The following is a 16747-nucleotide window of genomic DNA, read 5'->3' as shown; positions in this document are numbered from 1 at the left end:
CATCAATCATTAGGTGATGTAGGCAACATACTGAACTAACACCTTGTTTTTTAATATTATCTTGATGGGTTCCTCACCTTTCAAAGATGGACACAAAACTGTTAATGTATAACTTAGTGGAAGAAGTAAGATATCCCACAAATGATTTAGTGTATTTTAAAAAACCCAACAACCGAACAACTGAAAAAAAAGCCCCTTTGTGATTACAATTTAATCTACTGGAAAACGTTCCACTTCCTGTAAAGCCATTGTAATTGAAATGTAAAAATTTTTAACTTATGGGATATTCATGCCCTTCTAAGTACCAGCTGCATTAAGTGGCTGCTTTGGAAAGAGTATGTTCAAATTAAAGTAACATGAATGAGCATAAATCAGTGTTAGCAACATTCCGAAATAACCGTCATGGTCACAAAAGATTTATAGTACAATCTGAAAGCACAGCATAATGTGAAATGTAGAAACAATTACATGTTCAATGACATCTGAACATGAATTGTGTGATATTAAAGTCCCCAGGTATAAATTTTAAATCTGTACATATAAATTTATGATAAATTTAAAAGATTCTATGCTTATTAAAATGCAGCTCAGGAGCTTTTTGTCCATGGTCTCATCACAATGTCACACAACCAGAATTTGTAAAAGTACTTACACGTGACATTTAGGTCCAGAAACAACTTGTAATCTTTGGAAGAAATTACTACTACATAAAAATGCAACATTTTACAACAGGGAATCTTCCTCTTCCTTCCAGGCTACAACATATATGCACATAAAGCTTAGGCCTATTTTAATTTAAGAAGGTAAAATACTAGCTGCATTTACCTCACAATTGGCCTCAACAGAGGTTTTTAATGATTACCTTCTATAACTAATTCTGCTTTAGCCATAAACACAGAAATTCCTGTGGAAATATATTTAGTAAATAAGAATATCTTAAGGAAAATACATATTTTACTAGATTTGATTGAACCCAGTTTTCATAACACTTTCACTTAAAAATGAAGGTGCAATATCCCTATTTTCAGAAGGGCACTCTGAACTTCACCTTTAATACAGCTTGAAAACTCCACCTATTCTATTTGAGAGTGATTGAGGAAAATTATACTGCTTTTTAAATGCACTGAAATGCATCACAAAAAAAAAGAGAGAGAAGTACATAACGTTGACTTGAACCTTTCCACCAAACATACGTCCCTTCTCCCCCTGCCCAAATTTTTTTTTATTCTGTGTTACCTTCCTTTTCAGGTGCTTCTTGTCTCTACACTTCTGTGTTTGATTCCAAAATACTACCATTCCCTGCTTTTTACATGTAGAAATTTAGGTAAGGCAGAGAAGACGTTCCCTGCCAATTTTTAGGCAAAGCATGTTCCAAACATGTTCTAATATATTTATATATAAACAAATATCTTTAGCAAGATACTGACAAGATCCTTGTAGTGAATCATACTCCATCTGGAAGAAGTAAAGCCTTTATTTGGATAGTCCACAAAACAGATTATTGCTCTAGGTAACCTATTTTTCTTTTCAGGGAAGCAGACGTTCCTCTCAATACCTAGGAGTATTTCTTGTAAACTAGTGTCAAAGAATATGAAGTTGTAAAACGAAGTATCCCGTGCCAGGAAGCCCTAAACCTGAAATCCCAATCTTACTTCAGTTCACTTGTGAATATATTAATTACAACTGCTTTTATCTGCAGTATCTCTCATCCTCCACAAAACTATGATTCACTGTTGAACTGTGTTCCTTCGATACAGCTGTACAATACTGTTTTTCCCCATGAGTCAGTATACATGACCTACCATTAATTACTCTTCCTTTTTTACAGAATAATTACAATCTTCATACAGTTACTGCTCATCACTGCTATACCTTAGAGTTTCACAAACAAAACTTTATGTTTCTGTAAAACATCTTTGGTACATGGATCAAACATTCCTCAAAATATGTAATCATAAATGATATTCTAAGTGTTCAAAACTATTGCCCCCATTGGCTTAATCTGCATTGTAAATACCAGTATTTCTGTCAATCAGGTCACTGGTGACTCAAGACGAGAAAGAGAATAGCCTGGCCAGGTATGAAAATCATGTTCAGGTAAACTGCACAAGATAAACTTTGTGCAAAATATAAAATGAAATCTTTCCATACAACCATACCATAAATATGAATCCATTCTTTCTGGAGTCCCTGTTATTTTCAGGATACTCCCTCCCAACAGTGATGGAAGCATTTTAAAGGAAACAAAATAATTTGCAGAACAATTATGTTCATTATTTTGTGCAGGTTCACATAATGCCTACGCTATGGACCGGTTAAGGCAGGAGTGCCACTGAGCTAAATGTATAAAGTCCTAATGATCCACATGTAAGGATGCTGAATTACAACATAAGTCAACTCTGGATTTTAGTGTCTAAAAGTTACTTCAACAATTCTGTGCTTCTGCAATTACATAACTTTCTAAAAAAAAGGGGGGAAAAAAGAAAACAAAAAGAAAATCCCATGAGATCAAATATCATTTACACTACCACAGGTTTTCAGGCAAAGGTAGATCCAATCAAAGACAAAATACACAGGCTCACTCTGCAGGATGTCAGTGACATTTCAGGAAGACTGTGAGGGTAGCAAGCCTTCAGGTAAAAAACCATCGCAATTAAATGAAGATGAGCCAAGACATCAAACTATTCATTCCCAAGTGTTTCCCTTAATTCCTCTCTTACATCCTCCACTTGCTATAAACATCCTCATTTCCTAAATATTTCAGTAATATGCTGTTCTGACAATTTTATTTTATTTAGAATTCAAATTTTGTGTCAATAGTTTTAAAATAACTAGTAGCATTATATTTAATCAAATACAGAAGTGTAACATAACCAGAAAGTACTTGAATGCTGCAGAATATTTTTAAGAAAGTCTATACTCACAGCTTCAGCTTCTGCTCTTGTTTTGAAAGTAATCACTGCATGGAGAGAAGAGTCATCTATCTGGCAATCTTCAATTTCACCATATTGCTTTTGACAAACAATAAAAAAAAGTTTAGTAAAATAGTTCTCCACCTCTAAAAATGCAGTCCTAAACCAAACGCCCTCAAAAAACCACAGAAAATTAGAATAGTGTATTCAGTCTAAATGCCAGAGTACTTGTCTTAGCCAGGAATACTCTTCCTTGTACTTGCATTTCTAAAACACCAAAGTGCTCGTCTCTGAATTTCCTAATTCCTTCAGATATGAAGTAAAATTATGACAGAAAGAGGTTGCCCTGCTTCAATATTTCTCTTTTTACTAGAAAGAAGGAATCTTGAGATTATTTCATTAGCCTATTGCAAAACTCTTCCACCAAAAGCTTTGTTAGTGGTAGGGACTGTAGAAAATGTTTCAAAACTTAACTGTACTTCAGCATCTTAATATTCCCATCTATTCCAGTAATGGCTGCTATGGTATCACTACCTTTAATGCTGCCATCACTGTGAGCTGCAAAGCCCAACAAACATGTCTGTGCAAGTGGACTGCACTGCTGATGTGCACAGTTGCGGTATCATATCACAGAGACAGAAATACAGTTCAGAATATTTCCATGGAATTTGCAGCAAGTTTAAAACTTGAAGCAAACCCACAACCTGCAAAATTAAGAAATTCATTTTTTTTTCTCAGTCTTACCCTACTAACATGGTGAATGGAATGGTCTTGTTGATGTTACTAAGTTTATGATTAATATTTCTGCTTGTTAATGATTGTAAGTTTTCTATTTTCTCCAAAAAAACAATGTATAGGAAAGCATGAAGTTTGCAGTAAGAAAAGTACATAATGAAATGAAAACTATGAAAGGTGACCAGCAATATTTCATTTAGCAATATTCGCAAGACAGACTACATCTCAGTGCTGTATATTACAAATAATTTTTTTTCTTACATGCATCATCAAAACCGGATTCAGAAACCTCCAAGCAGAACGTATCACTTCATTTTAAAGTTACACGTTCTTACTTTTACAAAAAGATTTGTTAAGTCATGGTCAAATGTTCAATCCCTCATACATCTCTATAGAAAGTACTTTTATTCCCCTTAATTACACACACATATATCTCTATAGATATGTATAAATGTTTGGTCTGTTATTTATCTCCATAGGAAGTAATTTTGTTCTTACAGGTATGATGGTTCCTTTTTTGTTCCCCTATATAGGATTGATGCAGTGTACTTAAGGGGAACAAAATATATATATATACCTTTATGTATGTGTGCACACATATAGTTTCTGGAAACAAGACACCTTAAAAAACCCAGTATAACAGTGGAAGGGTTTTTTGGTTGTAATTTTTGTTGCTGTTGTTTTTGTTGTTTTGTTTTGAATTTTTTATTTATTTTAAAAAGCAGAGACAGATTCTTATTGGTTCTTGTTCTTTTGAAAAGCTGCTTGCATGACTGCCAGACAGGAAATATTAAGTACACTGACTGGAGTAAAATTTACTGAACTTACTGGCTTCTTGACTTCTCCCTTCAGAGAGGACCACTACAATTAAATGTTGGGGAAAAAAATCCCAAACAAACAAGGGGGAAGGGGGTACAGTCAGCAATTCACATGATTTATGCCACTAGATATTCTTAGCATTCATTCCACAAAATAAACAAATTTGCTTTTATCATCCTCTTTATTTAAAGGAGGAAAAGTGTTTTTATAAATTTATGTTCATTTTTCACTTTATTATATTTTCAAAGAAAAATGTACTAAAAATGATGTATGTCAAGTTATCATTTCTTAGACTGAAAACAGAAAAAAAGTACAAAAAGTTCTGACTTCTTAAGTTTAAACACATGAACAGACAGAAATGTCTGGATGCTCTTCCAAGATCTGCATATATTTGCATAATTTTCATCTTGATTCTTAAATTCAGAAAGTCAGGCAAAAGCACTGAAAATGTTTAATGAAAATTTTCATTAAGCACTTGTCAAGATAATTCAACAAAGATAAACACACTTCAGGTACTGAAAGTTTGGTACTGACAGTCCGTATTCTCACCATCCCTTCAGTTATTTTATTTCAGTAACTAAAAATTTGTAAACAATTTAGATATATCCTGAAAAAATAAATATTATGAGCCATTTTCCTTTCCTTTCAAGAAAAAAAAATCCAGAAGCCTTGTAAATGCCATGAGATTACACTTGTAACTAGTCGAATCAATCGTGTAATTTTCCTGTTACACCTTTTTCTGACGCATCCTCTGCATATCATGTTAAAGACTTATTCCTAAATAATATTTCCAGATGAACTGAATCAAGAGGAAACAAGTCATTCAATAGAAGAACATCATCCAAAAACCAAAAAAGGTGAAACTGCAACATACCGCAAAATGAGGAAGAAGATCTTCTCTATCACTTTCTGTAAAGGCAGAGATTTCTAACGCCCTAGGTCGATGATCCACAACTGCATGCACAGGAACTCCTCTGCCTCTTCCCCGGCCTCGTATTCCTCTACCTCTGCTACGTGATGCGCCCCGACCTCTTGCATGAACCCCTCTACCACGAACTGAAGAAAGAATCCCTCGTTTGGCAGCCTAAGATGTTTATACATAACGTATTGATAAATTAAAATTCACAATCTACATATTTATACAAAATTAGCAAACACATATTCTGATTCTTCCTAAAAACACATCCCCAAAACAGCCCCAGAAAGAGCAGCTTGCAGGTCTTAAAATAACGAAAGGTGAACATTTTAATACCATTCAAAAGCTAATACTGTTAATTATTAACAGACAAAAAATAGGATGGAAATAGGAAAAAAGAACCAGGTATTAAACATAGATATCAACAGAGCCCTTATCTGTGAGTTTTAACTTCTCAAAAAAAGGAACTGCAGTACAACTGAAATTTCATTAGCAAAATTTCTTGATACGGTGTCTATCTACTTGATTTGTCTCTTTACTTTTGCTTCTTTGTCTCTGAAAGTTCAGGCAAGACTTTTATTCTGACCGAAATTGATGCAGCATAAGAGCTTTTGGCCACAGAACTGCAAGGTGTGAAACAAAGGCTTTTAACGGGCACTACCAAGAACAAAATATTCACTAACACTTGGCTCTACGTACTCAATAATTTCCATTCCCACAATACCTGTGTATCCTTTCTAAAGAACTGGCATGCACTCTCCAAGAACAGTCAAAAGGCCAATAACAGTGACAGACAAGTCATTTAAAAAATAATCTGCAAAAGTTACTTTAAGTTTCAAAAGAGCCCTTTCAGGTATTTAATTTCCATGTTTTTAACTAGAAAAAACCCAACTTTTTAAACTCAAGTAAATCTGCCATAAGAATCAAAAGTTAAATGAAATCACCGTAACTGTTTACAACTCAAGCGGTGACGGCACTACTTTAATGCATGCCAGTGACAGCACCCATGAGGAGATCAATCTGTTACAGCTTTATTAATGAAATTATTCAGATAATTTTACAATAGTATCTAATTCACTTTTAATTTTTTATAAAGAGAATCCTAAGGGGTTTGGGGTTTTTAGTTTTGTTCTTTGGTAGGTTTTTTTTAAACACTTTAAAATATTTAAATGAATAATTCAAGGTATGCTGACTCAACAAACAAGCTGTAAACTATTTGGGTTTTCTTACAGTAAAATCAGGGTTACCTGGAAAGGAACAGCAGGTTATAAGTCAAAGAAGAAACGTGAAATATTGTGGGAGTCAGAGTCACAAACACAATGTGTGAATATTAGAATTTTTTTTAAGAATTTGTAAGAATACTGAAGAATCAAACAAATGTGAATGGGAAAAAAAAACAACACCCTTTTGTACACTGTACATGGGATACATTTCATGCTGTTCCTTGAAACATATCAATGTGCATCACTAATAACCCTGTTTTTCTCCATCTACTTTGCTTGGTATTTGCTAAAGGCTTCAGAAAATTCATTTTACTAGTAAATATTACTTTCCTGAAAGAGCTACCCTTTTTTGCCCTCTACTCAAAATACAAACAGACTTAATGAGAGATGGAGTAGGATTAGCGCACTCAATCGTGGTGTAACTTTATCTTGAACAAGCACCTGCTTTCTGCTGCTATTTTACAAGTCATTTAATTCACATATTTTCTGGAATGTACAATTTATGAATAAGCTTTCAGTCCATATGAGTATGAAATATTACTCACCATCAGAACATATATTGTTAACATAAGCTTTTGTGCCATCTCTATTCAATTGGCTTGGTTTATTAACAAAACTATGTTCACAACTACCAAAGCTGTATAACAACTTAGTTTTGAAGCAAGATTTTAATGCAACTTCACCGCACGTATTTGCACTGTATTCATATGTAGTTATACATAAGACATGACCAAACTTCATTAAGACAAGAGGGATTTAAGCGACACAGCAGCCTGCTTAACAGTAAAAAGAGATAAGATTATCATGCGATTTAAGACAGTGCAATATAACACAGAATAGCACCCACAGCATCCATAATTTCTCAAAATTAGACACAGATATGAAGAATCTTGCACAGCCATCTCAATTTTTTTTTTAAAGTAAGTACTTGAAGAGAAAGTGTATTTCTATACATTGAATACTCCTTGAAACATTGTATTTGCTTTTCTTAAGTCCTTCTTGAAACCAATGCCACAACAATATTACTTTTGGCACCTCTGGTTTTTTGATTAATCTCATTAGGAGGATGCTAACAACTCATTAAGAGTTAACACTTAAGAATAAAAGATCAGGCACTGTTTTTTAACTCTTCTGTATTAAACACAAAATGACCTACAGGAAACAATTAAAAAACACTGCATGTTCTCAAGGAACTATTATTACCACAAATCTATAAAACACCATGTCATCCAAATAGTTATAGAATTTAAATAGATTAGCAATCAAAATTAAAGACAATACTATTTCTGGATGCCACTGAAGAAGAGAAACTAGTTTTTCTTAAATATTATTGCTAAATGTCTCCATCTACATGCGACTTAATACTGCGCTCTAGGAAAAAAAGTTTATGATACAATACACAGGTTAATAAAAATAGGGGAAAATATTTGATTAGAAGTTAATTGCTAAAAAAGAAGAGGTAAACATACTTCCAGCTGTAGTTCTGTATATTTTCGTCTTAATTCAGTAACTTCCTCCCCAGCTTGCATCTTCTTGTATAAATCCAGTTCAGTATCTAGTAATTCTTTCTGCATCTAAGAAACCGTTATAGTAAATTATTAGTTCCACAGTTCACATTCGCTACTGAGGAAATAATTTTTCAATAAAAAGCTCTTGGCTGGTACACTGAGTTTCCACCTTCAAAAAGAAACCAAGCACAAGCTTAGGAGCCTTTGTGGCAAGATAAAACTTCCACGTGCAATAGCATACTCTGAGCTTTGTGATGTCAAACCTTAGACTACTACGGAAAGCCAAAGCCAAGAGACTTTTTTCTAAACTGAAGATACAATAAGTAGAAAATGCAAGACATTATACGGTAATGATAATGAGAGAACAGGAATTCTACAAAAAAAAGAAAGGCAGTAAAAGTATTAATGAATACAAAATCTATAATCAGTACTGAGAAAATGTATCTAAATTTATTGCAATTCCATAATGCAAAAGCACAAATGGTAGTTCTGTTCAGACCACAGCAATAAAAACACAGTAAGTAATAAGACATCTGCTAACAAAAAAAAATGGACTCTGATGCAGTTGCCTTCCAGAATCTTACAAAAATTATTAGAAAGTTCATAAAATATATATGAAAATGAAAGGTGTCTCTGAACCCTAATTTAGATATGTTCTTTGCAACCACTGAGGTGCAGGAAAAGACTTGAGGCAACCACGAAAATTTTACTAGAAGTTCTGTTCCAAACCGAAACATCACAAATAAAGGATAAAATTATAGATGACTGTGAAACAGTTTACATTTACACCCATTGTTTCAAAATCACAGCACGTAATATATTCAAAGGCTGGATGTCAAGAGATGAAGGTTTTGCAGTTGCGACAACTGGAAACCAAGTATCACCACTGATAAAGAATGGTGGTTTTGTTTCTTTGTTTTTTCCTGGAAGCTTTAAAAGAAAAAAAGCTGGATTATTCAACTGGCAACTTCAACCTCAAGCCCATTCAGCCCCATTTTCTGATTATCTACAGCAACCACAGAAAAAATCTTTTATCTCCTGTATAATAGTTTTCCAAGTTTTCAAAATTGGAATCAGTGCCTCTCTCAAATCCCACTGTGTTACAATACATCAATGACATGGCAAAACAAGCACTTCTGAAGTTCAATAATGACCAGCAGTTAGCACTCACAGAGCAGTCAGAGACACTGGTGTAATAAAGACTTTTCAGGGGTTTTTTTATTGCTCTTAATGAAGACTTCTTTTACAGAGCTGTACCAGGTGTCAAGAAGAAAATACCTTCTTCAAGATACACCAAGAGGCAGCAAAGGTTTCCCACTCAAGGGGGAAGAGCATTTTGTAATCTGAATGAACTGGAAGAAGACAAAAATAGGTAAAGATAATGGCACAGTCACATGAGTCTCATCTTCCAAGCCTGCAGGGTCTTCTTCAGAGCTGCCCAGCTTTTAAACACAAAGAAAATGAAAGAGAATCTACAGTAAAGTCTTTTAGAAAACTGTCGAAGTTGTAGACTTTAACTGAAGGCTCTGTAAAATCTTCACTTTCATAGAAGTCAGATGGGACTCATTGCTTTTTCTCTTTAAAATGTTAACAAAACAATGCTCACAGTTAATGCACAATATCCCTAAAAGGAAAGGTGTCAATAAAATCAACTTTTTCTACAATTTGGATACTTTGTATACTATGAAGTGGGTTTGCTTAAAATGCTTCTTCATTTTCCATATTACAAAGAAAATAGAAAAGCAGTTCAAAAACTTCATTAAAACTGCAATTCAAAATTAGCATATTGCCTCACTTTCGCTTAGTAGGAACAAGAATCATGTAAGCAAAGGGTGATGTGGGGAGAAGAGATCTCCAGATCAACAAAACTGTGCTGAAGGGGGACCACCTCAAACATACACATACCAATCCATATAAATGAGGGAGGGCCTACAGAACAGTATCACAGGGGGAAGATCTCCTTTCTTTTCTGGTAAACCAGTGCCTCTCTGAAGAGCTTAGACATTATAATACACAAAACAGGTGAAACAAAGAGAAGGCACACAGAGAAGGTCTGTGTGCAGTTATGGGCTACAATCTCCTTGGGACTACTGAAACATCGTAGAAAAACTGACACAACTGGAGTGGTACAGCGGATAGATAGAGTCTCTTAAAAAGGATGAGTCAGGACGGCAAGGAGCAGGAGTTGCCCTTTATTAGAGAGTGCAGTATGAGTGCACAGAGCTCTGCCTAGGGACAGACAATGAGCCAGCTGGAAGTTTATGAGTCAGGATTACGATGGCAGACCCATGTGGGTCACGCTGCAGTGGGTGTGTACTACACACTGTCTAATCAGGTAAAAGATGTAGATGAGGCCTTCTTCAGACAACTGGAAGAGGCCTCCTGTTTGAATACCCTGGGTCTGGGCATCTGCTGGAAAGGCAGGATGATTTTCAAGAATTGCATCCTCCAAGTTTCAGAGCATGTAGGAAATAAAGGCAGCAAGATGCCTGCCTGGATGAACAGTGAGATCGTAGCAAAACTTAAATCCAAAAACAAGCTTGTACAAGAGTTGGAAGCAGGGAGAGTACAAAGGGAACATAAGAGAAATTGTCTGAGCGTGCAGGCATTGGTTTGGAAAGCCAAAGCCCACCTAGAGCTGTTTCTCACCCCCCTTGCCAGATTCAAGAAGGGTTTCAGTACATCTCTCAGCAGCAAGATGAACACTGTGCTGTGAAAAATGTGGTCTGAGTGCTGAATGTTAAAGAGCAACAAAGGACACTAGAACAGAGGAGGTACTCGATACTTCCTACTCCTCAGTCTTTACTGGAATGATTTGATTCATCAATCCCATATCCTGAGACTGGAAAAGCCTGGCGCAAGATTCATAGAATTATCAAGGTTGGAAAAGACCTTTAAGATCATCAAGTCCAACTGTCAACCCTCTGTAACCCCTAAACCACGTCACCCAGAGCCAGATCCAGACAACGCTTAAACACTTCCAGGGATGGTGACTCCACCACCTCCCTGGGCAAACCTATTCCAAATGCCTGACCACCCTAACAGCGAAAATTTTTTTTCTAATATCTAATCTGAATCTCCCTTGTCTCAGCTTAAGGCCACTTCCTCTTGTCCTCTCATTGCAGCAATGGTAGAAGAGACTGGCCCCCACCTCACCATGACCTCCTTTCAGGTAGTCGTAGAGAGCAATGAGGTCCTTCCCGAGCCTCCTCTTCTCAAAAATAAACAAAACTAGCTCCCTCAGCCATTCCTCATAAGACATGTTTTCTAGACCTTTCATGAGCCTTGCTGCCCTTTGCTGGACATGCTCCAGCATCTCCATGTCCTCTTTAAAGTGAGGGGCCCAGAACTGGACATAGCACTCGAGGTGTGGCCTCACCAGTGCCAAGTACAGGGGGATGATCACTGCCCTAGTCCTGCTGGTCACACTATTCTTGATAAAAGCCACAATGCCATTGGCCTTCTTGGCCACCTGGGCACACTGCTGACTCGTGTTCAGCTGACAGTTGACCAGCATCCCCAAGTCCTTCTCCATTGTTCAGCTTTCTCTGCCCCCAGCCTGTAGTGCTGTACAGGGTTGTTGTGGCCAAAGTGACCTGTCAAGGTCAAGTCAAGAAGACTTGCTGAAAGAAAACCAAGTTAGGAAACAAACTGTATATAAACAAAAACCTGGGACCCAGTACTGAGGGAGCTTGGTGACAACCCTGCAAAGTCAGTCTCAGCTATCTCTGACACGTGATGACATTTGTGGGAGGTTCCTGGGTACTGAGAAAAAGTAAATATTATTTAGATCTTCAAGAAAGGCAAGAAGATCTGAGGAACTACGTGCTTGCCAACCTCACCACAATACCTGGGTGGATGAAGGAGTAAATAATCCTGGACACTATTTCCAAGCATATTAAGAACAAGAAGATGACTGGGGAAAGGGAAGGAGAATCATACTTAACAACCACCTACAGTGAGATGACTGGTTTGGTGGACAAAAAGCAGAGAGTAGTCCAAGCTGTTATCCTGACTTCAGTAAAGATTCAGCTGAGTTTCAAACCAACATCCTCACATCCAAAAGGATGAAGTGCTGACTAGACAGGTAAACAGTGAGATGAACTGAAAACTGGCTGAACTGCTGGCTTCAAAGGGTTCTAACCAGTGACAAAGTCCAGCTGAAGACCAGTTGCTAGTGGTGTACCCCAACATTAACATCTTCATTAGTTACCTGGATGGTAAGACAGAGTGTGCTCTCAGCAAGTTTGTGGAAAATACAAAATTTGGATAAGTGGTTGGTACATCAGCTGGTTGTGTTTCCATTTAGAAGGATCTTGACCTGATGGAGAAATGAGACAGGGGGAACCTCTTGCACTTCAACACAGAGAAACGTCAAGTCCTCCACCTGCTGAGGAATAATCCCAGCTACCAGTAGATTGGGAGCTGCCCAGATCAAGAGAATCTGAGGGGTCCTGGTAGCAGAAAAGAAGCTGAATGTGAGCCAGCAATGTGTCCATGTGGCAAAGAAGGCTGACAGCCTCCTGGGCTGCATTAGGAAGAGCACCACCAGCAGGTTAAGGGAGGTGATCCTTCTCCTCTGCTCTGCAGTGGTGAGGCCACATACGGAGTGTGATGCCCAACTCTAGGCTCCTGAGCATGAAAAAGACATACTGGAGAGAGTGCAGAGTAAGTCCACAAAGATGATTAAGGGATTGGAGCATCCACTGTATGAGCTAACAGAGGCTAACAGAGTTGCAATTGTTTAACTTCAGGAAGAGAAGGTGGGAGGGGGGAATCTTACCCATGTATATAAATACTTAGTATGGATGAGCAAAGACACCATCTAGACTCTTCATAGTGACACGTGGTGATGGAATAAAGTAACCCCCAGAGATCCCTTTCAATCATAACCATTTTGAACAATTTCGTGTTACCAAACTATTTTCTTGTACATTTCAGCTACTGGACCACTCTCAGAGTAAAATGATTGTGATGGGTTAAAATGTTGCATCGAAGTAAAGAATTTACCAAGATTTCATGATTCAACTTGCTTTTTCATTTCTATGGGCCTGGATTAATTTCCCTGCATGTAACTGTTATTCTTGGATCAAATGTATGAAGCACTGTTCACCACCAGTAGAAGAACATTTGTCAAAAACATGACGCTTTTAACAATCAAATGTAGCTTTAAAAATATTGCCAATTTCTAGGACTTTTGTAGTTCAAATTCACTCTACGGACAGGTAACATCCTTCAGGCCTCCTAGAAATATCTTCTCACCTGACAATGTCCACACTCTCAGAGACATAAAAAAGTTCTCTCATTTCCAAAAAATTGAATAGTTTAATCTCATTATGGCAGTGCCTGAATTCTGGGATTATTACCTTCAGTTCCCTCTCTAAAACACAGTAGAATATTCCACTGCAGCTGAAGTTGTTTTAAGAGGCATAAACTGATTTCCATAAACTACAATCTATGCCCATTTTCAGGACAAATATATGCTACTTCAACTTCTTCCTGACAAATTATATAAGAAGGTACAGTGATCATATACACGTAATTTCAGTATTTCTTGTTGGTATTTCTTTTCAAAACTGTACATCATTGTAATTGATACTGCAGTTACTTTTAATGCCTATATTTCTACAAAAAATAAAGTAGTAGAAATGTTGTTTCAAAGTGAAAACTAATAACTCATTTAAACTACATCTGGGCTGTAACATTACACCAGTTTTGTAAAACAGTATCTCAAACATCCCAAAAGAAGACTAAGCATTCTAAACATTTAAAAACTGAATGAAAAGGGCTAGAAAAGACAAAAATTTGCTATTTTATTAGTATGCACTTCTTCACTTGAAAAAGCAAGAAAGCTTGTAATATATTTAAAAGAACACTTCCTTAAAATGTTATTTCTCCAAGACTTGCTTAATTCTTAATCACGTTGTGATTTGTTCAGGAACAAATACTTCTACAAAAAGCAAAATACTGCATTTTTAATATAATTGCATCTTTAAGCAGTTGGGAAACTGGTTACAAGTCATATACCGACAAGAACGATAATAGAGGAAAAACTCTTTTCACATGTAAACCCCAAATATGGGCAGCTCTGTCAAAGGGAAACTGAGCAGTATAATCCTCCGTCTAAAAAGGTTAATATATAGACAAATTTCACTGACATAAAAAGTCCCAGAAAATGATATATCAGTCCAGTACATTTTGTGTATTAAACCTGAGGAGAAGATATTTGTGTAGCCTAACTACAATCCTTTTACATTAGAAATACTATTTTCATAATTTCTATTCAAAATTTAAGAAAACAACTGACCATACACAAAGAATTCAATAAGGCAAAACAAAAATATCATAAGACTTTTGATTTGTTTTTTTGATTTTCCAAATGATGCAGTATCTGTGTAACAAAAGATAAATCTTTTAGAAACAGCATGGTTTTAAAATTAACTATGTTCCTTTAAACAGAAGGCAAACCCAATCTCACTTCAAAGAGGACTTGAAAATTAAACTGGTAATGGTTCTAAATACTGCTGATGTGACTGCATATTTTTATTCTGCTGACACAAACAAGTCAACTCATCTTATTAAAAGCTGATCAAAACTTGAGTACCTGAGTCTTAGTTTTCATGCTTTTTAAAGGAGTCCCTCCTCCTGGTGATACACCTTTTAATTCATCCTTTAACTTGGTAATGCTATTAGTCAAAATTTCCAGTGTTTTCATGATTTCTGCTTTGTCTTCTGACTTCATGGCTTTATTCTTCTCCAGCTTTGAAATCAGCATCTGTCCAATTTAAAAAAAATATCTTTTACTCAGCAACTATTATTACAGATCTGTTTTCCAGTACTCATTACAACTAATAGGAAAACTGAATATTGCATTTCTTTTGCTGTGACCTACGAACTCAACATACAGGGTTTTGAGCAGCTTGCATTAAATTAAAATCTTTGTCTGAATTTCTTATTTGTTTCCTAATGAACATCTGATATTTCCATTTCAATGAGACACGTTTGAATTATTTCAAAATTTGTATTCAACTAACTGACATTTTGGTCTTTTTCTTCTTCCTAAGCATTAAGTGCAGTCATACATACTTTTTTACATCACCCTCTCCTGCTCTTGTCAAACAGAACTGAGGCTTTCCCTTCTCCCAACAAATATATGCACGTTGCACCCAAATTAGGCAATTTCAACTAAAATTGCACCTAAATTGCATAAGCTCGTAGGGTTTTTTTAAAGTGAACTAACAAGACAAGTTAGATTAAAACTCTAAACTTAAAATAATGTGCTAATGCCATTCTAAGAGAATGCTTATTTTATAGGCCTTTTTTAAGTTTGTGTTTACAAAATCTGAAATATTTTGAAGTGAACTGAGATTATACAACTGAATTTCTGACTGTCTTTAATGCTAACAACACTTTACCTTCTGTGTTTCAATGTGCTTCTCTAAGATTTCTTGCTTCTTTTTTCTCATCTCTTGTTGAAGTCGTAATGCCTCCTAGAAGCATAAAAAGATTACAGAACATTTCTAGACTTTGAAACATAATGCCAGAAGAATAATGTCTTATACTTGGCAACTATACAGTAGTAACTTACAATAACAGGGAAAAAATAGTAACAGAAACTCAAGATACTAATAGGTAGTACTTTCAATTATGTTTTGGAAAACAACATGTCACCAACTTACTGAAAGCTCTAATTATCCTTCTCAGTATGCTGGGGATATTTCATTATTGCTTACATACAAAGTAACACCTTACACAACTCCAATGGAAGATGAAAGGAAATGTATTACACTACCTCAAGACATACAGCATGCAAGAGTTTAAAGTGCAAAGACAATTATCTTGAAAGCAAATGTAAATCAAGTCCATCAATTAAAACACATTCTCCAAAACTCTTACAAGCAAAAAGAAAACACATTCTATTTTCTAAACACTTTTCTATAGTGTTACCCAAAGAAAACCACCTCTTTTGCATCTGACTGCTTTAACTGGGAAGTGACAAACACTCAATCTGCCAACAACAGAACCTTGGCATTGCAATGGGCAACTCACAATGAACTGAAACCGATCAGGATGTGACATATTGCACTTGGAATGAGAAGCAGGAGGAGATGCCACCACTGCTGTGCTCAGCACCTACTAACGTTGCTTGTGAGAAAGCAATTGCTTCTTGCTCTCAAATACACAATGAAGAAGTCTTAAACAGCAGGATACTTGCAGAAAACCATTAAGAGCTTTGATATCAACATATTTAATGGAATGAAAGAGGAGAGGCAGAAGATGATGAACTGGAATCACTGCAAGTGGAATATCTTACACAAAGAGTGTAAACGCACAAAAGACGTAGAAAAAGAAATAGTAAAGTTTCTGTATGTCTACTTAAATACTGACAAATTCTGCTGCATGAAACGTTAGTTTTGCAAAACAGTGTGCAAATAATTTTTCTGAAGGGAAAGGGAAGATATGACAAGGGGATGAATGCTAAGAAAAACTAGGGAGACAGAAGGAAAAGAAGGGAGTGAGTCCCACAAATCATGTTTTTCCACAAGTACTAGTATATTGTACCAGAAATTTGTGAAGGCAGGTAGGAGCACAAGACCAAGTGAAAAATGAGCCAATCACTTAGCACATCTTCAG

The 16747-nt window shown here is 36.0% G+C and overlaps 1 protein-coding gene across 3 annotated transcripts in view; it reads right to left on the bottom strand.

The window, feature by feature from the left end:
* Positions 1-16747, bottom strand: part of RBM26 (RNA binding motif protein 26) — a 56115-nt gene that overhangs the window by 5353 nt on the left and 34015 nt on the right. For all 3 annotated transcript variants that reach the window (XM_032678059.1, XM_032678060.1, XM_032678061.1), the window contains 5 exons: positions 15529-15603; positions 14718-14888; positions 8075-8179; positions 5341-5550; positions 2925-3011 (listed from right to left, as the gene is read on the bottom strand). In XM_032678059.1, the coding sequence (XP_032533950.1) occupies positions 2925-3011; positions 5341-5550; positions 8075-8179; positions 14718-14888; positions 15529-15603 (648 nt within the window). The remainder of the gene's footprint in view (positions 1-2924; positions 3012-5340; positions 5551-8074; positions 8180-14717; positions 14889-15528; positions 15604-16747) is intronic.

The sequence above is a fragment of the Chiroxiphia lanceolata genome, chromosome 2 (genome assembly GCF_009829145.1).
Source record: "Chiroxiphia lanceolata isolate bChiLan1 chromosome 2, bChiLan1.pri, whole genome shotgun sequence".
Taxonomy (NCBI): domain Eukaryota; kingdom Metazoa; phylum Chordata; class Aves; order Passeriformes; family Pipridae; genus Chiroxiphia; species Chiroxiphia lanceolata.
This window is presented reverse-complemented; position numbering and strand designations above follow the sequence as displayed.